Here is a 26,984-nt window from a genome sequence, read left to right on the forward strand (position 1 = left end):
GAGGGGGAAAAACCCCACCTCACTGACATGGCCTCCAACTAAGAAGCAGAAAGACACTCCCCACATTCCCCTCGCACACCAGAGGGGCCTAGGCTGGGTAGGAGGGAGGGTGCAGGAATGGATTGGGGGTTAATGGGTTCGGGGTGGGAGGAAGGGTGTAGAAGTGGGCTGGGGACTGGAGATCTGGGCAATGTGGGGGGCACTTACCTGGTGCACCTCCCTACGGATGTATATGGTTCCGTGTCCTGTGCCACTCCCAGGCACTGCCCCCTACTGTTCCTATGGGCCATGACTATGGTCAGAGCGTTGGGGGAAAAGTCTCCAGACAACGCTTTGCTGTGCTGCTGTTTCCCCCGTGAAGGGGTGTGACTGCGTTTAGCCGCTTCCCCTCTCTGACCACCCTGGCCAGGCAGAGCCTGTGTGTTGGATCCAGCCCTAGGCTTGCCTGACTCCAGCCCATGAGGCTCAAGGCTCACTGCAGTGGGGAGGTGGAAGAGCCCTAAGCCTCGGAGGCCAGATCCAGGCAAGCTGGGGGCCTCATTTGGCCCCCAGGCCTGAGGTTCCCCAGCTGTGGTCAAGAGGGAAGCTAGATGTTCTTAGTCCCGGGTGTGCCAGCAGGATGTGTGCACGGCAACAAACAGATGCCAGCAGTGGGAGCTGGGATCTCTCCACAGAATGGAAAGAGCTGGAATGCCCCCAACTTAAAGCAAGAATTACTGTGGCCACTCTGACAATAAGAACACTATAAAGCTGCCTTACATCAACCTCTGTAACGTACACCAGGCCTTAGTCTAGTCCTTGTCCACCCACTACCTCATACCAGGGAAAACAAGCACATTAATTCCCACTGTGTCACTAGGGGAGAAGAGATTAGAATAATGCAGATGGCAACACCCCTAGAAAGATGTAAACTGCTCCAGGAGGTAGGAGACACTAATTCAGCCTGGATTCTCTATACAGCAGCAAACAAAAGACAATGTTTCAGCAGCCTGTGTTTGAACTAACTCAAGGTTTTCTTTCTGATCCAGAAAAACACCAGAACATTCTGTCCAACAGGGCCCCAGCCCTTCTGGAAGAATTGGAAAGACTGACACTAACCAGAGCTCATGTGTAGGTTGGAGCTGGTAAAGAACCTGCACATGTGCTAATAAGCTTAATTGTTGCTCATGCTGTCTCTATGATGCCTGTGCCTTAAGTATAAGTCTACTTTCTTAGAGACCATTGTGTCAGAGGCTGTGTTGTAAGCAGCAACATCGAGGAGAAAATCCAGGCCTACTCAGCCCATTTAGCTCGCTGGGGAAAGCAGTGTATAACTGCACAGCCTGGAAAACACCATGCAGGAGTGAGAGGCAGGCAGGTCTGTGCCCAAGAGAGGGGACAGCTGAGAATCCAGAACCCTAGAGAGGGTGCCTTTGTAGATCAAAAAGGAGGAATATAGGTACAATTGCCCTGAATAGATACCACCCACCTGGCATGCAAGAACATATGCCATCCAAGTCCTAGGTTGTATCTAGATCCCCTGGGAGGAGGTATGCCTGATCCCTTGCTTGAGTCCTGCCTTGGAGGATGCCTTCCCCCTCCACAGCCCAGCCCTCCCTTTGAGAAACAGCTTGCTAGATTTAGAGGCAACCGACTCCTTCTGGTTGCCCACGGAGGCACCATGAGAACTCTGCCCTGCCAATTCCAGCACCAGTTTTGCACCCCTTCATAGCCTAAGGACGCTGTGACTCCATTAGGGCTTGTACCAGTCTAAGTTTATTCACATGTTTTCATAGAAATGCCAGGCTTAAGTAAAGCTGTAACAAATCCGGAGTGGCTGTTAATGGGCCTCATAAACAGGCATGGAGGGGGCAAGGAGGCCTTCAACACAGCATCATTCAACTACACTCAGACAAGGTTGACTCCCCTGCCACACTCTCCCTGTACCATGCAGTAGCCAGGCTTTGAAGGAAAGGGGAGGTGGGAAGGAGTGCACAGAGGAGCCCATCTGGCCCATGCTGCCTGTCCTACATGGAACTTCAAACCGCACATTAGAAGAAAGGGAGTGGGGCAGGTACCTGGACACCTGGGGATTACCAGCACAAAGTTCTGCTTCCTCGAGGCCCAGGTATATCCTGACTGAGAGGTGGCAGAAAGCTATGGCCTTGACTCCCCAACTTCCTGCACTGAGAAAGGAGTCCCCCATAGGTAAGTGCCATGAGCAGCAGTACCCTATAGCACAGCAGAATTCATGGCGTGCTTCCCTGTGAAAGTGCAGTTATGGCTGCTAAAACGGGGCGTCAGCCTCATGGAAGAGAATGTGGATTGTGTGCTGCCCCTTGCCCAAACTCTGCTTATCATGAAGAGAATCCAGCTGAAACACACTAGCTAGTACCCTCAGGGGACAAACCACCAGCACAGAAAGGATGTTATACAACAGTGTGTTTCAATGGCCAGGCTGGACCAAGAACAAGGCGCACACAGAGGAAAGAGGCTGCACAAGGCAGAGGTGAGGAACAGCTTGAAGACAAAAAGCAGAACAGTTGAACTAAGCTCCAGTGGCTACACTGATGTCAGTTCCCCCATCTGCCCTGCTCTGTAGTCCAGGAGCAGAGGCCATGGTGCTGACTTGGGAGGCACAGCCAGTTCCTAGGCATACTCAAGCTGAGCAGGGCTGTGAGTGTTGTCATTCTTGTGCTCTGTACTGGGCATGCTCGCCTTCCCCTCGCCGCTGTTGCCGTTATCAATGGGCTTCGCAGAGATGTAGTCCTGCACTTCGATCTCCATCCGCTTGGCTTTCAGAGCTGCTGTGTGCAGCTTCTCCAGGAAGTCTGGCATGCCTGACAGGAAAGGTAGGGTCACAGTGAGTACCACAAAAGCATCTGGACTGCTCCAGAAACAGGCTCATACCCCAACATGGTCTAGCCAGTGTCTAGCACACAAAGCGAGCACTCAGCCCTGCCATACCCAGGCTGTGCCATGTCCCCCTACCCCCAAGCTAGTGAGTCACCTAATTAAGAGGCAAGAATAAGTATAGGAACCAGGATCTCCCAGCTTGGTGGCCGATTCACTCTGATCTCAAGACAAAGAGGCACAGTCTAGTTTGGGGGGGGGGGGAGAGAAGTACACACAAGAACACTGCACTCACACAGGAAGGTGTACACTCTTCTCCACTGAGATGCCATCAAATCTAGAAAGACTTGGTAGGACCATAGCAGTAAAAAACATGGAGACCTGGGAGATGGGTCAGAAATTGGGAGAGGGAGGGGGCGCGCATTTGCTGTAATAGCAGGGATAAAAGGAGAGAAGGCAGAACCAGAGAAGGGGCAAAATCAAATCAGTTTCTTAGCTGCCTGCATACTAATGCAACAAGTATCGGGAATAAGCAGGAAGAACTTAAAATACTAGTAAATAAACTCAACTACGACATAGCTAGTATCACAGAGACTTGGTGGGATACTATGCATGATTGCACCCAATATGGCATGTATGGACTGGTGGAGTATGTGTGCATTCGATGCAAGGAGCTCCTGGCCCTCAGAGAACACATACGGGCTTTGGAGGCCAGAGTGGCTGAATTGAAGAAGCTAAGGGAGGCCAAATAGTATGTAGAAGAGGCTTTCCGGGACATGTAGAACTGTCCCACCTCTAGTCAGACAGCCCCTGTGCTGTAAGGATGAAAGGCTCAGGAAGGAGAACAGTCAACTGGAGCAGAGGGAAACGATCCCATAGTTGGAACGCTCCTTCCAGACGATGTTGTCGTATCCTCTCAAACTGAGGATACATCTCCAGGGGAGGGAACTCCAGTCATTAGGAAAAGGCAGGTGTTAGTAATGGGAGATTGGAGCATTAGAAACATAGATAGCTGGGTTTGTGATGACCGGGAGAACTGTATGGTGACTTGTCTGCCTGGTGTAAAGGTTGCAGATCTCTCAAGACATCTAGATAGACTTATGTGTAGTGCTGGGGAGAAGCCAGTGGTTGTGGTACATGTAGGTACCAGTGACATAGGGAAGGGTAGGAGAGAGGTTCTGGAGGCCAAATTTAGGCTGCTAGGAAGGCGATTTCTATGGTAGCATTCTCTGAAATGCTTCCAGTTCCACGCGCAGGGCCAGATAGGCAGGCAGAGCTTCAGAGTCTCAATGCGTGGATGAGACAATGGTGTAAAGAGGAGAGGTTTAGATTTATTAGGAAATGGGGAAACTTTTGGGATAGGAGGAACCTATACAGGAAGGATAGGCTCCATCTAAACCAAATGGAACCAGACTGCTAGCACTTAACATTAACTGCTGGCCTCTGTCTGTAAATAGGTGACAAGCAAGTATTCTGGGTTGCATTATCAGTGAAAGGTTAACCTTAATGGGAGATGTATACCAGTTCCAATTAACTGGTGGGGGCTGAAGCAGCTAAGCTACATTAAGGTTATCCAATACTTTACATTACAATACCTTCTTGTCAGCTGCTTAAAAACATGCCAAACATTTTAGGTTGAAATGTTCTCGTGGGAGGCATCTGCCTCTGGATGAATGTATCTGTTCAGCCATTTCAGAGGAGGTTAGTTAAAACAAGTCTTCCAAGCATTTCACTGAGAACTCTACCAACCCCATGCTTTGCAGAAGGGTCTTGAAGGAATGGGACCTGTGTGGTCCCTGTGCAAATTATCTGCACTGAACATGCATAGAGCAAGGAGCGAGAAAGGAGGACCCCAGTTTCGAATGGAGAAGATAGTGCAATCAACTGGTTACCTGAAGTGTTTGTACACTAATGCGAGAAGCTTGGGCAACAAGCAGGAAGAACTGGAGGCCCTGGCCCAGACCAAGAAATATGATTTAATTGGGATAACAGAGACTTGGTGGGATGACTCGCATGACTGGAGCGCTGTCATGGAAGGGTATAGATTGTTCAGGAAGAACAGGCAGGGGAGAAAAGGAGGAGGAGTTGCACTATATGTAAGAGAGCACTATGATTGCTCTGAACTCCAGTATAAAGAGGGAGAAAAACTTGTTGAAAGTCTATGGGTCAGGTTTAAAGGAGCAAACAGCAGTGATGTTGTGGTTGGTGTCTGCTACAGGCCACCGAACCAGGTGGATGAGGCAGATGAGGCTTTCTTCGGACAACTGAGCGAAGCTTCCAGATCGCAGGCCCTGGTTCTCATGGGGGACTTTAATCACCCTGACATCTGTTGGGAAACCAATACGGCAGTACACAGGCAATCCTGGAAGTTTTTGGAGAATGTTGGGGATAACTTCTTGGTACAAGTGCTGAAGGATCCGACCAGGGGCTGTGCACAGCTTGACCTTCTCCTCACAAACAGGGAGGAACTAACAGGGGACGTAGAGGTGGGTGACAACCTGGGAAGCAGTGATCATGAGATGGTAGATTTCAGGATCCTGACCAAAGGAAGGAAAGAGAGTAGTAAAATACACACCTTGGACTTCAAAAAAGCAGATTTTGACTCCCTCAGAGATCTGATGGAAAGAATCCCCTGGGATGTTAACATGAAGGGGAAAGGAGTCCAGGACAGCTGGCAGTATTTTAAAGAAGCCTTATTGAAGGCACAGAAAGAAACCATCCCGACGCGTAGCAAGAGAGGCAAATCTGGTAGGAGACCGGATTGGCTTACAGGGGAAATCCTTGGTGTACTTAAGCACAAAAAGGAAGCTTACAGAAAGTGGAAACTTGGACAAATGACTAGGGAGGAGTTTAAATGTATAGTTCGAGAATGCCGGGGGGTTATCAGGAAGGCGAAAGCGCAAATGGCGTTGCGACTGGCTAAGGATGTAAAGGATAACAAGAAAGGTTTCTACAGGCATGTCAACAAGAAGAAGGTGATCAGAGAGGGTGTGCAGTCCCTAATGGATGAAGGAGGTAACCTAGTGACAGAGGATGTGGGGAAAGCTGAAGTACTCAATGCTTTCTTTGCCTCTGTATTCACGGACAATGTCGGCTCCTGGACTTCTGTGCTAAGCGACGCAAGATGGGAAGAAGATGGACAGCCCTTGGTGGGTAAAGAACAGGTTAGGAACTATTTAGAAAAGCTAAACGTACATAAATCCATGGGTCCAGACTTAATGCACCCAAGGGTACTGAAGGAGTTGGCAAATGTCATTGAGGAGCCTTTGGCCATTATCTTTGAAAAGTCGTGGAGATCGGGCGAAATCCCGGATGATTGGAAAAAGGCAAATGTAGTGCCCATCTTCAAAAAAGGGAAGAAGGACGATCCAGGGAACTATAGGCCGGTCAGTCTTACCTCGGTTCCTGGAAAAATCATGGAAGGGATCCTAAAGGAATCCATTTTGAGACACTTGAATGAGAGGAAAGTGATCAGGAATAGTCAGCATGGATTCACAAAGGGCAAGTCATGCTTGACCAATCTGATTAGCTTCTATGATGAGGTAACTGGCTCAGTGGACATGGGAAAGTCAGTGGATGTTATATACCTTGACTTTAGCAAGGCTTTTGATACAGTCTCCCACAATATTCTTGCCAGCAAGTTAAGGGAATCTGGATTGGATAAATGGACGGTAAGATGGATAGAAAGATGGCTAGAAGGCCGGGCCCAGCGGGTAGTGATCAATGGCTCGATGTCAGGATGGCGGTCGGTTTCTAGTGGAGTGCCCCAAGGTTCGGTTCTAGGACCGGTTTTGTTCAATATCTTTATTAATGACCTGGATGAGGGGATAGATTGCACCCTCAGCAAGTTTGCAGATGACACTAAGCTAGGGGGAGAGGTAGATACGCTTAAGGGCAGAGATAGGGTCCAGAGTGACTTAGACAAATTGGAGGATTGGGCCACTAGAAATCTCATGAGATTCAACAAAGACAAGTGTAGAGTCCTGCACTTGAGACAGAAGAATCCCAAGCATAGTTACAGGCTGGGGACCAACCAGTTAAGTAGTAGTTCTGCAGAAAAGGACCTGGGGGTTACAGTGGATGAGAAGCTAGATATGAGTCAACAGTGTGCCCTTGTAGCCAAGAAGGCTAATGGCATATTAGGATGCATTAAGAGGAGCATTGCCAGCAGATCCAGAGATGTCATTATTCCCCTTTATTCGGCTTTGGTGAGGCCACATCTGGAGTACTGTGTCCAGTTCTGGGCCCCCCACTACAAAAAGGATGCGGACGCATTGGAGAGGGTCCAGCGGAGGGCAACCAAAATGATTAGGGGTCTGGAGCATATGACCTACGAGGAGAGGCTGAGGGACTTGGGCCTGTTTAGTCTGCAGAAGCGAAGAGTGAGGGGGGACTTGATAGCAGCCTTCAACTTCCTGAAGGGAGGTTCCAAAGAGGATGGAGAGAGGCTGTTCTCAGTAGTAACAGATGGCAGAACAAGGAGCAATGGTCTCAAGTTGTGGTGGGAGAGGTCCAGATTGGATATTAGGAAAAACTATTTTACTAGGAGGGTAGTGAAGCATTGGAATGGGTTACCTAGGGAAGTAGTGGAGTCTCCATCCCTAGAGGTGTTTAAGTCTCGGCTTGACAAAGCCCTGGCCGGGTTGATTTAGATGGGATTGGTCCTGCCTAGAGCGGAGGGCTGGACTTGACGACCTTCTGAGGTCTCTTCCAGTTCTATGATTCTATGATAAGGGGATGGTTGGATGAAATAACATGATCTTGGTAACTAATTGACCATTCATTATAGGGAACTTTCTGGGTGTCTGGCTGGTGAGTCTTGCCCACATGCTCAGGGTTTAGCTGATCGCCATATTTGGGGTCAGGAAGGAATTTTCCTCCAGGGTAGATTGGCAGAGGCCCTGGAGGTTTTTCGCCTTCCTCTGTAGCATTGGGCACAGATCACAGCTGAAGGACTCTCTGCATGTTGGGGCCTTCAAAGTATTTGAAGGCTTCAATATCTGAGACATAGGTGAGAGGATTATTCTAAGAGGGGTGGGTGAGATTCTGTGGCCTGCACTGTGCAGGGGGTCAGACTAGATGATCATAATGGTCCCTTCTGACCTTAAAGTCTATGAGTCTATGCTTTATCACTTTACCGCCACTATTTGTCATTCCCAGGAAATAAGAGAAAGGCCCTTCACCCTGGGGCTGATCACCACTTCCCTTGCAATTGCTCCTCTGAGCTGTTGCCGAGCCACTGGAACCTACGGCAGGGAGGCTCTGTCTCTCCTTTGCTGAGTTCTCCCCCTGCTGGATAGCTGGAAGGAGCATTTCTTATAGCTCCTGTATTTCTGAGGGGGGGTTCCTGACAGGAAAGAGTTGCCTGGCTCTGGGCCTCTTGACAATGGCCATAAAAGCCCAGTGTTCTCAAGGTCATACATGAGCCCCTGAAGCTGTGTGGCAAAGAGGGCCTACCCACTGAAGGGAGGATCCCGCAGGGAGTTCTGGGCCTCACTGGAAAGGCTGGAGAGGAACAACCAAGATGCTCTGTGCACAATTATCATGAATGCCGTGGTTTGGATGGCCAAATCAGCCTTGTCAGATGCCATCTGAAGAGCTGCCCTAGCTGTTGTCGTGCCCTCATTGAGGAGGGCCCTCCTTCTTGGCCTCCTCCTAGAGGAAGTTCTCAAACTTGGCCATATTGTGCCTTGACCCCCTTCAACCTGGACTCCCAGACAGATAGTGACAAGGGGGTCAGTGGGGCTTGCCTGCCACAACACACTTCATGGCAACTGCTTGGAGGGGAGAGGTGCATCAATGTTTCGCTGGCAATGTGAAGACTGCAAACAGTCCAAGGTGAGGCTTTATCCCAGAGCAAAGCACTGCCTGGGTCTGAGGGGACAGCACCAAGCTTGATATGATGGCACCTGTAGCTGGCTACGGTTTCCCTCATCCTGCAGGGAAGCCAGTGCTGTGTGGGCTGGACTACTCCGCTCCACCTGAACTGTGGCCTGAGGACCCAAGGGGGATAGGGACCTGCTCGTCCCCAATTCACTGTTTGAGGAGGATGGAGATCTGTTCCACTGCGCCTTCCTGGCTTGTTTAGCCAGGACTGTCAATGGTGAGTACTTGAACGTACTGCCTAGTGTGCTGTGCTCCAGAGATACAGTGTTCAGAGCTGAATCGGAATAGTACTCCAGTCCCAGGGCCAGGATAGTTTGCAGGTAAGTGTCCCATTCCTTTTTGGCCTGTGGTTTAAAAGATTTGCAAATATTCCCTGATGAGGCCCTCACCCAGGCAACTCCAATGAGGGTCACTTACTGGCATAGGCCATTTGCAACTCACAAACTTTGAAGTCCAAGGAATGGGGCATGTCCCAACCTAGGGTAAAGTCCCAGGAGGGACACTGATTGTCTGTTATTCAATGGTACTACTTCTAATGGGAAAACTATCTGAGAACAGAGAGTTGAGAGAATGGTGACAGCATTAGCTGCAGCAAGCAATGTTTCAGCAGTGTCACTGGAGGCAACAAGGGCGGGGAGGGGGAGAGTGTGCATGTAGGGGCCACTGCAGGGGTTGCTAGAGGCACTCCTCTACAGGTACTGCTAAGGGGAAAACTTCCGGCACTGGTGCACGTGGTGAGCACACACACCCACTCTGGAATGGACATGAATAATTACTTTATGCAGAACCAATAGCCGAGTCCTGAGGCCCTTTACCTACTGATATCTCCAAAGGGGAGGCTGCTCTGGCCAAAACAGGCCAGGTTCTCCAGAAACATCCCCCAAGCCTTCACCCACAGCTTTCATTCCAGAACGAAAGAGGATGGAGGGCTTTTGCCACTCAAAGTAGACAGACCCCAGAACCAAATCCAGAGTGAATTCATGCATGCACACACTTTCTTGCAAGTCAGAGATCTTCTCTCTACCCCCAAAGGGTTAGCACCAGCAACTTACCACTGGAGACCATCCAGCTGACACAGTAGCGCGGAAATACTGTCTGTGGATTGTCACTGTATGTCAGCAGGTAGTCAAAGCCATTCTGCAAGAGAAATAAGTTTAGCGATACCTGATCTTTTACAGGAACCTTTTGACAGCCAGGATGATCCTACAAAGCTACCTCAGGGGTTCCTCGCTATACATCCAAGATATGTTTAAAAAAAAGTGGATGTATAGCAAAATGACAAACATCAGTTCCTACAAGCACCAAAGATGTTAGTATGGAACCGATGTAGACCTGGACAACTTATAGCAGGGATGCCCTGTACCTAAAACAGCCCTTCTCAGCCAGTCTCCAGTGCAGGATGACTCACAGGATGCTGTTTTAGTGGCACAATACCATACAGAGAACCTTCCTCCTGGATGCCACTTGTAACCAGGAAATAGGAGCATTGAAAGCAAATGTATCAAAATTCTGACTAGTATCTCTGCAGATACTACTGGCACTATATGTTCTATATGTTTTAAATCTGAATAATTTTCTTCCTTCAGTCTCTCTTCAATTGAAGCAGGAGAAGGCTGACACACAGGGCTTTAATGGATACCTATAAATGAGGCAGAAGTGACATGGAGGAAGCAATGTTGGGCTCACAGCATTGAGATCATCAACTCTACCCCCAGTTTCAAGTCGCTTAGACAAGTTGATTCACTTGTTTGCCCTATTTTTCTCATATGAAGACAGTATATTTACCCAGCTCCTTCCTGGGAGAGTTAAGGGTAAGTCTGTCATTTACTCTAACCATACCACAAAGCCCTGAGCAGAAAGAGGATCTGAGTGAGGCAGCAGATGAGGCCTTTGGAACAATGCATAGCAGCAATAAAATTAGAGTTATGGAGTGCAGAAATAAGAGCATAAAATTCAAAGGGGAGGGAATAACTCCAAGATCTGTATCAGAGGCAGCAAAGGAAGGGGGCATGTGGGAGTCAGTACTCAGAGGAAGCCTGCTTAAAAGCTGGTTCCTCACAAGCACTGGCTCTGCGGAGCTGCATGCTGCTGCCTCTATCTGCAGTGGGCCTGGCTCGCCACAGACCAGGGCTGCTCTATGGGATTCTGGGGCAGCCTCTGTCTATGGGAAGCTTGGGGCTCCCGCAGACAGAATCTGAGGCTGCCCCACTCTGCTGCCTGTGTATCACAGGAAACACACTGAGGGCTCCTGGATTGATGCTACCTGTACAGGCAGCACAAGGCCCATGGGGTACTTGTACTGCCAAAGGCTGGTGGTTTCAGGATTTCAGAGAGCTGATCCACAGAATGCAAAAACAAGACTTCCTCACACGAAGGGCAAGCAATTGCGTGGTTTATTTGGTTTTTTGCACTTTTCACTTGTATGCAGCCCCCCAACTGATTTTTCCGTGGGTCAATGGCCCCCAGTCCAAAAAAGGATCCCCACCCCTGGGCTAAAGGAATCCACAGAGATATCCCCTTCATACTTAGATCTACAATGTACCCTTGTGTGAACAAACAGCTGCAGAGCGCAGAGCTCTAGTCAGTATATTCAGTTACCACCTGTCAGGAAAGCTGCTATTCTGACTCAGCCTCCACCTGGGCAGGTGTCAACAACAGGTGACTGTTCCACAGCTTTTCCAGACTGGCCAGGAACTCACCTCATCAAATGTCTTGTGTGGTCGGATAACCATTTGGGATTCATAGGTTCGGACTCGCACGAACTCGGGATCTTCTGGGATACCTGGATGCTCCACCGCTCTGGAGTATATGCAAGGGAAAGGGCATTTATAGCACCAGGTAACTCTTCCTGAGGTTAACTTAAGATTTCGGTATAAACAAGGGGTAGGGAACCTCTGGCCCCCTGCTTAATTTCACCAGAGCCTTGGTTCCCCGCACTGGGCTGGAGCTAAAAGCACTGGCCTGTGGTGATCGGGGAAGATGCACGCGCTGCCCTTGCACAGCTCCCATTGGCCAGAACCCACCTACCCCCCAGAGGCCACAGGGACATGTCTAAGGGTATAGTGTAATTCACTAATTGAATAGTCGATGCTGCCGCTTTGAAGTACCCGCTCTTCCCCCACCCCTTTGCTGCCTCTATCTGTCTCTAGTTAGTTGACAATCCTGTTGACTATCTGATAAGCATTTGCTTGTCAACTAGTCCTTAACATCCTTAGACATGACAGCTGCATCCAGAAGTAGTGCAGGGCCAGGGCAGGCAGAGAGAGCTCATAGAAATTCTGCAGTCATTTAGAGAGGCTCCAGTTGCCCATTTATAACAGTAGTATGTAACTCCGTGTTTTACAAAAGATAATATCATCCCTAATTTACCAATGGGGAAAGTGAGGCAGAGACATGAAGTGACTTGCCCAAGTTCACATAAGTAGCCTGGAAAACAGGAAACTGACCTGCCCTATTATCTACCCTGCCACTGATAAGGCATCCTTAGTCATTGTGCGTATATGAAAAACACATAGAAAGATAGTCCTTCCCAATGTACTCTCCTAGCCCAGAGGTATCTAGAGACTGGGCTCCTCTTCACCAATCTAGACAAGACAGAATGGCTTCTGTAGCCTTTCCAATTTTGGAGCCACCTCCCCTGCAAAGTTCTCTTCCTTTCCTCCACTATTATACCAAGAGCACAGCTCGTCCTTCAGCGAGCCAAGCAGAGGCTATTCCATGGATCTCTGGGCAGAAGGCACATGCAGCGATAGCAGAATCCAAGCGCCGCTGCTTATGCCCTGTGCCCAGTCAATTCCAGCTTCCTTCATGGCCTCCCACAAAGCCCCTCTCTTACACTCTCCTGGAAGGATCTTCAGACTCTTCTTCAAATACCTCCTCAAAGCCTACCATCTCCAAACAAGCCCCCCACACCACCACAGCAAACAAGTGCAACACAACTGACACACTGCAAAATGAAAAATAACCAGTTGGTCTTATCTAAACTTTCCTCTCTCCCCCGTGCCCTTGTCTGCCTTCAGACCTACACTGGAAGCACCTCAGGCAGGGACCATGTCTGAGTATCTATTTATACATCGCTATTGTCATTTTACTGCATAATCACACATAGGGATCAGTGGGAAAACCAGCATATATCCATGTGACTGGACACTAAATGCTAGGGCCCAGGCACAAGAGACTGAATTAAGGTTGCATTGAGGCTCAAGTGGAGCCACTTCTGCCCATTCTCTGCCAGGCATCCAAGAACTTTACTGCCCTGCCCCCATCCAATCCTACCCTCACCCATGGCTCTTTGCCCCATTCTATTCTCCTCACCAAGTCAGTCCCCGACTCCACCCCGTCTAGGGTCTCCATCCCCAATCTCCTTGCCCAGCTATTTCCAACTGTCCCCCACATTCCTGCCAGCCCAATCTTCTTCCTGCTCACTGACATCTAGTCCCTCCTCCCTCACCCATGTTCCTCATTCCTACTGGCTCCTAGACTTCTCATTCACTCTCTTCTCTGCAACCCTAGCACCATCCCACTCCCCATGTCTACTTCAAGGCTTCTTGTTCCAGCATACTCTCCTCACTCTCCCAGATTCAGCTCTTCCCCTCCCCTCCCCCAGCATCTGAGTCACATGCTTCCTCCTTCACACTGCCTGGGTGCCAACATGATAGTCATTCAAAAGTACAAGAGAGGGGCTCCTTGCTCTCAATTAGGATGCCCGGTACAACTTTGACAAAGCTGCCAATAGCAAGGAAAATCCAGTTTCATTCCATCCAGTCCAGGGCTCCAGGATACTCATACTGTGGGGATGGCACATGCAAATCCTGGTCACACTATAAGCTGAAGATGATGAAGCACACTCAGGGCACATGAATTCTTTCAAGATTTTAGCTTACTAAAGCTCCAATCTTGCTACTCTGCATGTGTGAACTAGTATTTTTCAGGTCTCAGAAGGGTAGCCATGTTAGTTTGTAACTTAAAAAACCTTAGAGATTAACAAACAATTTTTATGTAATATCATGAGCTTTTGTGGGCACAACCTATTTCTTCAGCTGAGTGGAACAAAAGACATATAGAGGTACAGAAATCCCAAAAATTAAAGTAGAAAAAGAGGGATTTCTGTACCTCTCTGTGCCTCTTGCTCCACTCATCTGAAGAAATGGGCTGTACCCACAAAAGCTCATGACTGTTTGTTAGTCTCTAAGGTGCTACAGGACCACTCTTTTATGGTATTTTTCAAAGAACTCGACCAAATTAAGACCAATTTTTATAGGATCAGCTAAAGGCACATCCTTGGTACAAAATCTACTTTTCCTGCCAAATTTCAAGTCCCTCCTCCAAGATGCAGGGACAACAGAGCTTTTCAAAGAGCAGGGCATCAGTATTTAATACCACAAAATGGCTTCCCCTAACTTCACTCTTGGAAACAGCTGCACCAGCACATGACAATTTTGGAGAGGAGATCTTATAATGGGAAGTGCCAGGCAATCATTTATAGGCATGGCTGGTAGCACTGACAACAACCACTGACCCAGGTGAAGCAGGGCAAAAAAACAAGGCCTATAGAAGAAGCAATGCTAATGCTATCTTTGCCGGTGATAGCGGGTCTCAGGATAACCCCACCTCATGCTATGGCATTAAGAATGCCCCGGCAATACAAACCGCGACACCAGCACCATCAGGTTGTTTTCCTGGTCCACGTCGTACCGCCGCACATACACGTAGTCTCGTGAATACATCGGGTACTAATGAAATAGAGACATGCAAATCAGTCCCTTCCCAATAGCAAACAAGCCATAAGAAAAAAGACAGGGGGAAGGGAGGAGGAATACTCACAGGGAAGTGAGTTACCCAGTGAACCACTTCCGAGCCAGTGGTCAGGTCTCTCTCAATTACATCCAGTTTGATGACCAGTGAATCCCATTTCTTCCTGTACTCAGTGTCCAGCTGTGGAACAAGTGAAAAACATTTGATAATTGTGTCATGAAGCTGTAGTGGGATTCTGGTTGTCAAGGTTCTGGCTGGAGGCGATACCCCTCTTCCCAGAGTAAACAAATGAGCAGTTCCTTATACCGTGGAAAAGCCAAGCTCTATCTGCCACAAATAAATACTGCTTTTGGGAGCCAAGCAGTGTTATTGGACATTTATAAGCCCTAGATACTTTTTCTAGGAAGCAGCACACAATGGTGGGGATGGTCACTGCAGCAGTGGCCACAGAACTTGACAGCTTTTCCCTTCTAGAAGGCTGTTCTGGGAAGATGATGCTATACTGAGGGGGAACGGGGATGGGAGGTGTTCAAGTCACACTCCACAGCCCTACAACAGATCATACAAAAAAAGTTCTCTGCAAACACTAGAATCTTCTTGGTGATCTAAGTTTCCTCTGAACTGCATGGCCAGCCAGCAAGCTATTAAGTGTTGTGCACTTCAGGTGTTTCCCCACTGCCATGCTGCTCCTGCCCTCTGCCTTGGAGTTACCCTCAGAAGCCTCCTGCTTACTGTGCAAAGTGGGGGAGGGGTAAGATAGGGGAAGAGGGGTGCTGATATCAGGGTGTCCTTCTCTGTACTCCATCTTTGCAGAGCCAGAGGACAGGATAGGAGGCAAAAGAGCTCAGGAGCAGGATGGAGAGAGCTTGCTGGAGGTTGCTGCTGTGGCTGCTATGAGTGTCGATCTACTTAAAAGAGCAACATATAGCAGCAAAGCATAGGACTGAAAAGAAACAATAGGGCTCAGGATTTTAGTAAGGCTCCACCATTTGCGCTGCGTTTTGCCATCAACTGAAATTCAGCACTTGAATTAAAATAATCCCTGAGTTTGTCTTTTTCCATGGTGAATATAGAGTCATAACGCATGCAATTGATGTGTGATGGAGCAACGTCTGGTGGAGAGAGGGGGACGGGACCTCTGTCGAATGAGAAAAGAGGATCCTTTACAGTAAAGAATTCAGTCTGGGATGTGTGTTCTCCTACCTTATATGCATGTTGCCCAGGACTGGAGACTGGCCTGACTTCTCTGTCTGCATGCAGCTCCCTATCAGAGCTGTCAGCCAGAACTCCACACTTTGGGTGTACAGAAACTAAGTTATAGACAGAATAGCAACTGAAATGTATTAAAAATGTTTGCTATTTTTACAATACTACATTTTCATATGTATTGTATTCTGTGCTGTAATTTAAATCAGTGCATATTATTGTTCATTGCAAAGATCTGCACTGTAAAAATGATAAACGGTATTTTTCAATTCACCTTATACAAGTACTATAATACAATCTTTGTTCTGAAAGTTCAGTTTACAAATGTAGATTTTTGTTACACAGCTGCACTCAAAAACAGAATATAAAATTGCAGAGCTTGTAAGTCCACTCAGTCCTACTTCTCATTCAGCCTATCAATAAGACAAACAAGTCTGATTATACTTGCAAGAGAAACACTCTCCCTGTTCATGTAGGTCACGAGAAAGTGAGAACATGCATTCACATGGCCCTTTTGTAGCTGACATTCCTAGGTATTTATGTAGCAGGCATGCTAAATATTCGTATGTCCCATCATGCTTCAGCCACCATTCCAGAAGATATGCATCCATGCTGATGACACTCGTTAAAAAAAATAATGCATTAGTTTGTGACTGAACTCCTTGGGGGAGAATTCTGTACCCTGCTCTGTTTTACCCACATTCTGCCATATATTTCATGTTATAGCAATCACAGATGATGACCCAGCACGTTATTAATTTAAAGAACACTTTCACTGCAGATCTGACAAAACACAAAGATGGTACCAATGTGAGATTTCTAAAGATAGTGACACTTCACTTAAGGTTTAATAATAATAGAATATAACTGGAAGGAACCTTGAGAGTTGAGATCCAGTGCCCTGCATTCATAGCAGGACCAAGCACCATCTAAAGCTATTCCTGACAGGTGCTTATTTAACCTGCTCTTAATTTTCCAATGACTGAGATTCCACAGCTTCTCTAGCCAATTTATTCCAGTGCTTAACCACCCTGACAGGAAGTTTTTCCTAAGGTCCAACCTAAACTTCCTTTGATGCAATTTAAGCCTGTTCCTTCTTTTTCAATCCCCAGAGGTTAAGGAGACTACCCTTTTAGGTGCTTGAAAGCTATTATGTCCCCTCTCGGCCATCTCTTTTCCAGACTAAATAAATCAAATTCTTTCAATCTTTCCTCATATGTCATGTTTTCCAGACCTTTATCGTTTTAATTGCTCCTCTCTGCATCTTCTGCAATTTGTCCACATCTTTTCTGAAATGTGGCACCCAGAACTAGACACAATATGCCAGTTGAGGCCTAGAGAGTGCAGAGTAGAACAGAAGAATTACGTCTTGTATCTTGCTTACAACATGTTTGCTTGTGGTCCACTATGACTCCTAGATCCCTTCCTGCTGTACTTCTTTTCCGAGACAGTTATTCCCCATTTTGTATGTGTGAAACTGAACGTTGTTCCTTAAGTGGAATTTTTTGCATTTGTCCTTATTGAATTTCATCTTATTTACCTCAGACCATTTCTTCAGTTATGCACCTGCCTTATAGCAGCTCTATCTAGACTGTAATTCCCAACAAGTGCACTTCCTGTGTAAGTAGCACCTGCCATCTCTGTGTGAAAGGATAGATCCCACATTCCTCTCTACTGTGAGCTCACTGTTCTGAACAAAATGCAAACAGACATGCAATATATTATGAGCCCCCCATCTGAACAGGAATCAGAGGTGCCAAACTTGCTGGGTGCCATGGAAAGAAACACCACCAGATTACTGATTGAGCATTCACAGAACATCTGCACATGGTGGGCTGATGCTTTTGAGCATGAGAAACAAGCACTGAGCGGAGGGACTGCATCATTATGAAGGTCTGGAATGATAAACAGTGGCTGCAGAACTTTCCGATGCAGAAAGCCAGCTTTCTGGAATTTTGTGTAGAGCTCATTCCAGCCCTGCGACACAAGAACACCAATGCGAGAGCACTTCAGTGGAGAATTACGTGGAAACAGCAGCGTGGAAGCTGGTGAATTCATAGTCTGCTAATAGTCAGCTGTGAATCAGATTGGAGTTAGCAAGTTGACAGTGGGGGCTGTGTTGATGCAAGTGTGCAAGGCCATTTATCACATCCTGCTACAAAAGACCATGACTCTTGGCAATGTGCGTGAAATAGCTGATGACTTTGCTACAATGAAGTTCCCTAACTATAGTAGGGCAATTGATGGAACACACATTCCGATTTTGGTTTCAGACCATCTTACGATGAAGTACATCAATAGAAATGGGTACTTTTTGATGGCATTGCAGGCTCTTGTTGATCACTGCAGGCATTTCACTGACATCAATGCAGGGTGGTCTGAGAAACTGCATGTCACATCTTTGGGAACACTGGCCTATATGGAAAGCTGCAAGCTGGGACTTTCTTTACACAACAGAAAATTCCAATGGGGAATGTTGAAATACCCCCAGTGATCCTAGGAAACACGGTGTATCCCTCACTCCCATGGCTCCTGAAGCATCACACTGGAAATCTGAACAGCAGCAAGGGTGTTTCAACAATGAGATGAGTAGGGGCAGAATGACTGTGGAATGTTCGTTTATGACATTAAATTAAAGTGGGGGACACTACTAGACACCTATCTCCATTCTGAAAATGGACTTTTTCCTACCCTATCCTTTATTTCTTATCTTTTAACCAATTATCAGCCCATGAGAGGACCTTCCCTCTTATCCCATGATAGCCTTTGACAAGGTCACTCGCCAAAGCCTCTTAAGCAGAGTAAGCTATCAGGAAATATAAGTACGCTATATCCACTGGATCCTTCTGTCCATTTCTAGTTAATCCTTGCCCCCTTAAAGAATTCTAGTAGATTGGTGAGGCATGATTTCCCTGTATAGAAACCATGTTGACTCTTCCCCAGCAAATTGTGTTATACTACAGTTTCAACCATTTTAAAAATAGTTTTACCGGCCTGTAGATGCCCATAGGGACGTTGTTAAATGCATTTATTAAGGAAAATATGTAACCGCTGAAAATGTCAGTGGTTACACGTTTACAGGAGGTGGAGGGGAGAGCCAGCTCCCAGGAAGCTGCCTCCCCCTCTCCTCTTGCTGCTGCCTCTGTATCAGGCTCATTGGTTAACCACTTATATGTACACACTTTTACATCTCTAATTGTCAGAATGAATTCTAGAGCAATGTTCCATTTAATCTTTTCCATGCATGTGCAGAATAAATTGTGTACACACCACCATTAGTAACAAAAATATTTAGCTGTAGGAGCTCTGCTAATCAACTGGGTGGCATTTGAGTCTCTCCTGAGTGGCCACACAAGCACCCAGCTTACAAGAAACACTGCTCTAGAGCCCTTTTTAAAAACTGGCGACACATTAACTATCCTCCAGTTGTTTGATACAGAAGATGATTTAAAGGAAAGGTTACAAACCACAGTTAGTAGTTCTGCAATTTCACATAGGAGTTCTAAAAACTCTTAGGTGACTCTGTCTGGTCTTGATGACTTCTTATTGTTTAGTTTATTAATTTTTTCCAAAACCTCTTCTAATGACACCTTAATCTGGGACTGTCAAGTGCTAGAGTGGAAAGCCATATTTTATTCCCAACACATCATGTATCCTGGGCTTAAGAGATATGGACCCAGAAACACTCACCTGCACATTGAAGAACTGCCTGGGAGTCACATCTGTGTATGTCCCAAAGACTGCAGTAAAGGGAAAGAAAGAGTCTTGAGACCACAGATATAAGCCAGTTTGTATCTCAGGTCAGTGGATCACGAGATAGGTATTTTCCAGAATCAGCTATCAGAGCTGGAATCACACTACAGAGAGGAGAAGAGGGTGTGACCAGAAAGAGGGACAATATGGGGGAGAAGGGAGAATTCCAGTGAGAAGTTGGGAAAGGGAGCAAAGTGAAGTCAGGAGAGGAGGGAGGAAGGAGGTTTTAGGGTAGGCTACACTGAACTTTTGCTCAGCATTTGAGAGCCAGGCACACCATGCACAAAGTCTCAACAGGCATCATACTGCAATTGATAACACATGGTGAGGCAAGGAGGAGGGCGGAATTACCTCTGTACTGATACAGGTGGGTTCCCTCTATCGGACGCCTCCACAGCTTGAAGTGTTTCTTGTCCATCACCATCTCCCAGGGATGCTCTTCGTGAGCAGCTGTTATATCCACATGAGATTTGGAAACCAGCTTCTGGTGCTCTGCCCCACTGCCATGGAACAACTTAGAGACTTCCTCCATGTGCTTCATCTCCTCTGCAGACCTGGGAAGGGTTGTGCTAGTCAGTGTCGAGGCCAGGACCACCTACTATTCTACTGCAGGCACGCCTAGAAGGCCAGTAGAGCGCTCTCAGGCTTCATTTATCCCTCTTGCAGCCATTTTGGTGTTTGGAGGGAGGGGGAAAAGCCTGGCTGCAGTTTGTATTTTTACAATACGTGCAAGTCACTTCTGACCCTGGCACAAGACTTCAGCAAGCACCTGGACCAGATCAAGTGTCAATTAAAGCAATTTGGCAGAATCAGTTTGGAAGGGTCTCAAGCTATAGGTCCCTTCCTTTCTGGATCACTGTTTGCCTTGTAATAATCATCAAAGGTCAGTCAAATTACACAAATTACTAATGGGAGGCAGTAGTCCATATGGTGCTAAAGTAATCTGTGGCTGGCAAATAAATGCTGCAGTTGCATTGCTTAGGTAGATTGAGGCAGTCCCTGCTTCAGCATGTACAACCTAAAAATACACCCAGAAGTGCAGCGGACACACAAATCCTACAAAATCCAAAGCTTTCTATATTTCTTGTTTGGGAGTTTCTGGTACCATGGGCAATTTATGCAAATACTTCTCATCTACCACTCCACAGAAAGTGCCATCTGTGAAGCACTCATCTCCAGCAAACAGTACATCCCACAAGACCCGATGGGCAGTTAACTTGGAGCTAGCCAAGTTTTAGGACTGGATGCTTCAAGTATCTGAAGGCTCAGCAGTGGAAGCTTTCAAATATGTAACAGATGACCCATCACTCACAATCTTTCACTGTGAATATAGGTCAGATAGTCTGTACACCATGTTCATTTCTCTTCATTACATCCTCAGCTGTGGCAAGGCCATTATTCATGAACAGTCCATTCACTAAGAAAAAGCATGCAAGAAGATAATCAAACTCTACTGTACAGACACAAATGGGGAAAGGAGAAGGGGAGAAATAACTTCTAATGAATATTCAGTACAGACCTACTTAAGATTGTTTATACAGCCTCAACTCAGGCACTAGTTCAGCCAGTCATTTTATTCTCTATAAAAGGCCTCACATTCAGTGCTAAGTTAGTATTAAAAGTCTGAGTTCCAGAGCCAAGGAAACTGAGGATGAAGCCTGTCATTGTAGTTCACTCGTTTCTAAGTCACTTGCAAGAGGTCTACAAAGACTGATGATCCTAAGGTGCTGGGTGCTTCTCATCTCCTGCTGCTACTCTTCACGAAGAGGTAACTCACAGTCCAACACTGCCCTAAGATTATTGTCCCTGGTAGACATTTGCTCTAGGTACTGCAGGACGGCACGTCGTTCCAAGTGTAATATGAAAGGTGAGTTGCCCACTCATTAGGTGCAAGAAGAGAGGTTTCCATAGAACACACCAAGACTTTGAGAATGCCAGCCGTAACTAGTGCTGTTCTTCCATATAATCTTTTACAGGGGGCAGTGGAACAGAGCTTTACAAGAGAGAATGTGGGAATTATATACAGCAGGCAAACAGAGAGATATGCAGAGGCTTGCCAAGACAAACTGCACTCCAGAGGCAGAGCCTTGCTTACCATTAGATTATATGGAGATATACCTATCTCATAGAACTAGAAGGGACCTTGAGATGTCATCAAGTCCAGTCCCCTGCCCTCATGGCAAGATCAAGTACCATTCCTGACAGATTTGCCCCAGATCCCTAACTGGCTACCTCAAGGATTGAGCTCACAACCCTGGGTTTAGCAGGCCACTGCTCAAACCACTGAACTAACCCTCCCCCAAGGCATCATTCTTGCAATAGAAAATCCTACTGAAATCAGTGGTACAGGTGAGCCGGTGGGGCACAAGAACAAGGCACAGCGAGCTATTGTTTGAAGAGTTTACAGGGGGGCATTCCTGTTACCACATAATCTTCTAGAGCAATGTTTCCCAATTGGTGCTCCGGGGAACCCTGGGGATCCGCAAAGCGAAAGCAAGGGTTCCGCGAAGAGCTGGCACTCCCCCGCCCTCTGTTAAAGAGACAGAGCCATTTTATTATTATTATTATTTTTGCTCAACGAAATGTGGCAGGGGCCTTTTTTTTTTTTTTTTTTTTTTTTAAAGGCAACTCTAGGGGTTCCGTGGCCAAATAACATTGGGAAACACTGTTCTAGAGAGATAAACAGAGAGCCCTAAATAGGCTAACAACTTTGGGAAGTTAAAGTAGGTTATCGTGTTACTGGCATTTAGTTCATTACAGAGAGATGAGTGAACTGAGAGCATAACAGAGAAGGGGGGGACACAAGTGGCCTAGAGTGAAGATATTTTAAATCCACAATGCATTTACTTGCACTCAGTTAAGTAGCAGATGTCAGGCAAAGGAATTCTAGGGGTCAGGAGAGAGTTTATCACTCTCAGATATAGCTAGTAACAGAAAGAGCTTTAGATGGAAACAGAGAGGGAAATGACTGTTTTCTTAGCCACCTGAGACAAGTTTTTAGCATCAGAGGGGTAGCCGTGTTAGTCTGAATCTGCAAAAGTGGCGAGGAGTCCTGTGGCACCTTATAGACTAACTGAAGTATAGGAGCATAAGCTTTCTTGGACAAAGACCCACTTTGCATGCATCTGACAAAGTGGGTCTTTGCCCACGAAAGCTTATGCTCCTACACTTCAGTTAGTCTATAAGGTGCCACAGGACTCCTCGAAGTTTTTAGCAGATTCTGAGAAATTTATCTTCTGAGTTACTGCAGCAGTTTCTCAGCAGTGTGAGTTTTCCAAAACCGTCAGGCAGCTTTTGCTACCTAGCTTCACTTAGGTAAAGTTAGTTTGTACATTATTTTAATTCCAACACAAAAAACAAGCTCTGTGGGGGGGCGGAGGGGGGCAGGGTAGCACATTGCAGACTGAAAACTAAACATCTGGACTGAATTAAGGTTTCCAATTCCAATCTTAATTCTGTTCCATTTCTGCAGTCACCCCACACTACCTAGTTTTTCAAAAGCTATTACTTACATGCCAGACCATGTACCAGCCACCTTGCGGAACAACCATCATTTCTACTCTAGCAGAGAAAGCCTCACAAATGCCTTATGCAACCCCCAAATAGCCGAGCGAATTCAGTGCACTGACCTGTGCAGTATGTGGCTGAAAGCATCTTGAACAGTTTTGCAACACTACTTAACAGCAGAGAATACCATGCCCTCTGATGATACCTTTCATCTGAAGAGCTTACAGTGCTTTATCTACATAAGGTAAGCCTTTATTTCTGGACTGCTGTGCAGCAGGATTTATTAATTGATCCACCCTACTAATACTGAGAATGTATCAGCATGTTCGATGTTCATCCTCTGCTGTCTCTGTGTTTATTGTTTATGCTTTTTCTGTAATGCTTTTGCCCTACTAATACATATACTTGTTTCAGAAGAGCTGCCTGGTCACTAGTAAAACATCAGCACAGTCCTCTGAGGTAAAGCACACAAGAGGGTCTCTGCTCACAAGAGGTGATGGTTGGAAGCCTGAATCCTTAAGTGAGTGTCCTTTGCGGGACAAGAGCAAGAATACAGGTGCAGTTACCTTGAAACTATAACTATTACCCTAATTTTAAAGGTAGGGAAACAAACACTAAAGTAAAAGCGACGAGGAGTCCTGTGGCACCTTATAGACTAACTGAAGTGTAGGAGTATAAGCTTTCGTGGGCAAAGACCCACTTCGTCAGATGCATCTGACAAAGTGGGTCTTTGCCCACGAAAGCTTATGCTCCTACACTTCAGTTAGTCTATAAGGTGCCACAAGACACTAAAGTAAAATTTTCCAAAAGTGCCCAATGGTTTGGAGCACTTGATTTTTGTGTGTGTCAAACTTGAGACATCTTGAAGGGGAAGGATTTTTTTAAAGAGCAGGCAGTCGGCACTTCCTGAAAATCAGGCTCCTTTAAAGACTTCTCCAGCTAGACACCTAAAGTCAGAAGTCACTCTTGAAAATTTTGGCCTAAGTGGCTTGCTCAAAGTAAAACAGCAAACAGAGTGATAGAATCAAGAGGACTGTTCAGTATCAGTCATTACTATCTATGGCAGTGTTTCTGAAAGTGCTCTGCAAGACCACTTTGAGAAACACATTAACTTCCAGTGGCTCCCTAGGCTGCAAAGGATGAAAGGGAGCAAATGGGAGCCTCGAGGCTCTGTGGTTGTGGTGCCAAATAATAAACAAACCGGGGCAGCCAGTTAATGTGTTTCTCAAAGTGGTTTCCAGAGCACTTTCAGAAACACTGATCTATAGTATTTGTGATAATTTTTAATTGCGTGCTAATTCTTTCAAAAAATAAGTTTATATATAGCTTAGTGTTATACTGTACATAAAACCCCCTATGATAATGACAGCATGCTGACACTCTTAAAGTGCCCCTATTCAGAAAGCTGCTACAGGGCAACCTTGTCTAAAAATGCAGCTACAAATTCTTGTCTGATACCCAGCCACCCCCTCCCTCCTTCCCTATTTATTTTTATTGGTTCTCCGCATCCAACTCTCCGGTCATCTGAAGAAGTGGGCTGTGCCCCCAAAAGCTCATGATACCATCTACATGTTTTACTAGACTTTTTGTTGTTGTCTAAGTTTATCCTGTACAGACTAACTCAGCTACCCCTCTGAAGCTTTTTATCTATATTTAGATTTGTCACTACTCATTAGAATGTTTTAGATCACTTATTAATGAACAGATCTAAAACTTCACGAGAAATGTGATAGTAAAACAAGGTTATGCAGAGGACACATTCACATAAAGGGTATTCAATAGACAGAGGCCTACAAATTAAAATGGTAGCTTTCAGAAGGGTACGTGCAGGACTAGCTAGTAACAGTGTAAACTAAACACAGAGCTAGACAGGGACTGCTGGGAGGTAAGTCAATGTTTTTTAAATGTAAATCAGATTTTTATTTAAATCCAATATAATTTTTTTATAATAAACCAATTTCAAGTTAAATTTGAAGTTATGCAAACCTATATTAAGGTATAATGCTACTATAGTCAATTAAATAAAAATAGCTTAGTGATACATGTTTGATGCTGATGTTTTAAAGAAAGTCAAACTGCTGAGCTGGTATAAATCACTAGCTAAGCACATGAAACTAGTTTGAAATGCTAACCCAGAACATGCAGGAAAAAAATTCTTCATTTCTGTTAGTACAGTTACCAGTTTGCATCAGATTTCAGAGAAGTAGCTCTGTTAGTCTGTTTCAGCAAAAACAATAAGGACTCTGGTGGCACTTTCAAGTAGGGATGTAAACAGGTTAACTGTCAGCAGAAGCGCCCCTCCCTCCACCTGCAGGATCCCAGCTAACCGAATAAACATATTGTTTAACACGTTAACTTTTTAAACAGGATTTTATATCTTTATTTTGAAGGCTAACAAATTTATTAGAGCATAAGCTTTTATGAAATACAACACACAGATGAATATAATTTGTAGGGGAAAAGTCAACAGAGCTGACAGTGGCCACTGCCAGATGCCCCAGAGCGAGTAAACACAACAGGTAATCATCACATGATTCCTCTCCTGTCATCTATTTCCAGACAAACAGAGGCCAAGGATACCATTTCTACCCAACCTGATAGCCTATGGATGTAAAATTTTGATTAAGTGGCTAATTGAATAGCAGATGCAAATTGCATTGACTAATCAATTAGACAATAAGGGCACCTCTGCCTTTGAAGTGTAACCACTATGTAGGGCTATTCCTACATTTCAAAGGTGAAAACACTGCGGGGAACAGTTGGGGACCCTGGGCTGCATGCAGTGTTTAAAAAGTGGCAGACTGAAGCATCCCCACCTTTCCTACCTCTTTCTGATAGAGGCACCAAGGAGAAGGGGGGAATCGACTATCGGATAAGCATTTGCTTATTGGATAGTCGACTAGTCATTCACTTCTCTATAATAGTAATTGATGGAACTAACCTCATTTTATCTAGTTCTTTTCTGAACTCTGTTCAAGTCCTAGTCTTCACAACATGCTCTGGCAAGGAGTTCCACAGGTTGACTGTGGGCTCAGTGAAGAAAAACTTGCTTTTGTTTGTTTTAAACCTACTATCTATTAATTTCAGTTGGAGACCTTTAGTTCTTATATCATGGAAACAAGTTAAGGCCATACCTTCTTAATCTCTCTTCATATGGGACCCATTCCAAAATGCCAATAATTTATGATGCCTTTTTCTGAACCTTTTCCAACGCTACAACATCGTTTTTAGATGAAGCAACGTCTGTAGGCAGTACTCAGGACGGGGTGCGCCATGGTTTCGTAGAGGCGATAAGCTAGTCTCTGTCTCTAGCCTTTGTCCAACGATTCCAAACCCCGCTTGGCTGTTTACCTTCCGCTGCACACAGTGCCCCGGAGGCCGCCAAGGCCTCTCTCGAGCAGTGAATCCAGCCCCTGGGCTGCGGCCCCCCCGTCAGGAGCGGGCGGGGCTACCGAGACCAGCGAGCGGCCCCCCGCGCACCCACCTTCGCAGCTCCTCCTCGCGGATCCGCTCCGCCTCCCACAGGAAGGCCCCGGCCAGCGCCGCCATCAGCTTGCAGCCGGGGCCCGCCTGGCGGCCCTGGAGCCGGCGCCACAGGCCGCCGAGCAGGCTCCAGCGCGCGCGCTCCGAGGCGAGGTCGCCGTAGAGCTGCCCGCTCACGTGGCTGCCCAGCAGGGCCAGTAGGCTCCTGGCCCGAGCGGGGGGGTCGGGCCGAGCCCAGCCCAGCAGCCGCTGCCAGCGACCCCATGCGCGGCCGTCGAGCGGCCTGCGCCGGAACATCGCTGCAGAGCGCCAGCCAGGCCGCGCCGCTGCGGGACGGCCGGGACTCCGCCCCCGCCCCGCCATTGGCCGGCGCCTGGTCGGTCCTGGCCGCCCATTGGTGCGTTGCGCTGTCGGTCTGTAGTGCAGATCCCGCCCCGTCCTGTGAGCCCGCGCCGGCGCCTTGGAGACGCAAGGACCCCGGGCAGCAGCCCGGGGGTTGGCCTGGGAGCTGCCTGTGCACAGCGCCCGCGGGGGGAGGGGCCGTGGCACGCGGTGGCCAGAGG

General features: G+C 46.8%; 1 protein-coding gene across 3 annotated transcripts; it reads right to left on the reverse strand.

Annotated features, from left to right (window-relative positions):
* Window positions 1–1,737: 1,737 nt before the first annotated feature.
* On the reverse strand, window positions 1,738–26,731 carry STARD7 (StAR related lipid transfer domain containing 7). Of its 3 annotated transcripts, none has more exons than XM_075911012.1 (9): window positions 26,423–26,731; window positions 19,783–19,985; window positions 19,369–19,418; window positions 15,676–15,765; window positions 14,542–14,652; window positions 14,368–14,450; window positions 11,418–11,517; window positions 9,771–9,855; window positions 1,738–2,819 (listed from the first exon to the last, which is right to left on the reverse strand). In XM_075911012.1, the coding sequence occupies exons 1-9, from the start codon at window positions 26,716–26,718 to the stop codon at window positions 2,629–2,631; spliced, it is 1,209 nt and encodes a 402-aa protein (XP_075767127.1). In that variant the 5' UTR covers window positions 26,719–26,731; the 3' UTR covers window positions 1,738–2,628. The 3 variants fall into 3 exon arrangements, with proteins under 3 accessions (XP_075767127.1, XP_075767128.1, XP_006113852.3); XM_075911013.1 differs by lacking the exon at window positions 26,423–26,731 and adding an exon at window positions 26,073–26,325; XM_006113790.4 differs by lacking the exon at window positions 15,676–15,765 and having other exon boundaries at window positions 26,423–26,729.
* Between the last annotated feature and the right edge of the window lie 253 nt (window positions 26,732–26,984).

This window comes from Pelodiscus sinensis, chromosome 28 (genome assembly GCF_049634645.1).
Source record: "Pelodiscus sinensis isolate JC-2024 chromosome 28, ASM4963464v1, whole genome shotgun sequence".
NCBI classification, from domain to species: domain Eukaryota; kingdom Metazoa; phylum Chordata; order Testudines; family Trionychidae; genus Pelodiscus; species Pelodiscus sinensis.

Coding starts and splice junctions, on each gene's coding strand:
- STARD7 (XM_075911012.1), bottom strand. CDS start 26,718: ATGTTCCGGCGCAGGCCGCTCGACGGCCGCGCATGGGGTCGCTGGCAG. Junction 19,419..19,782: donor CCACCTGTATCAGTACAGAG/GTAATTCCGCCC, acceptor CCTTTACTGCAG/TCTTTGGGACATACACAGAT. Junction 14,451..14,541: donor ACTGGGTAACTCACTTCCCT/GTGAGTATTCCT, acceptor CTATTTCATTAG/TACCCGATGTATTCACGAGA.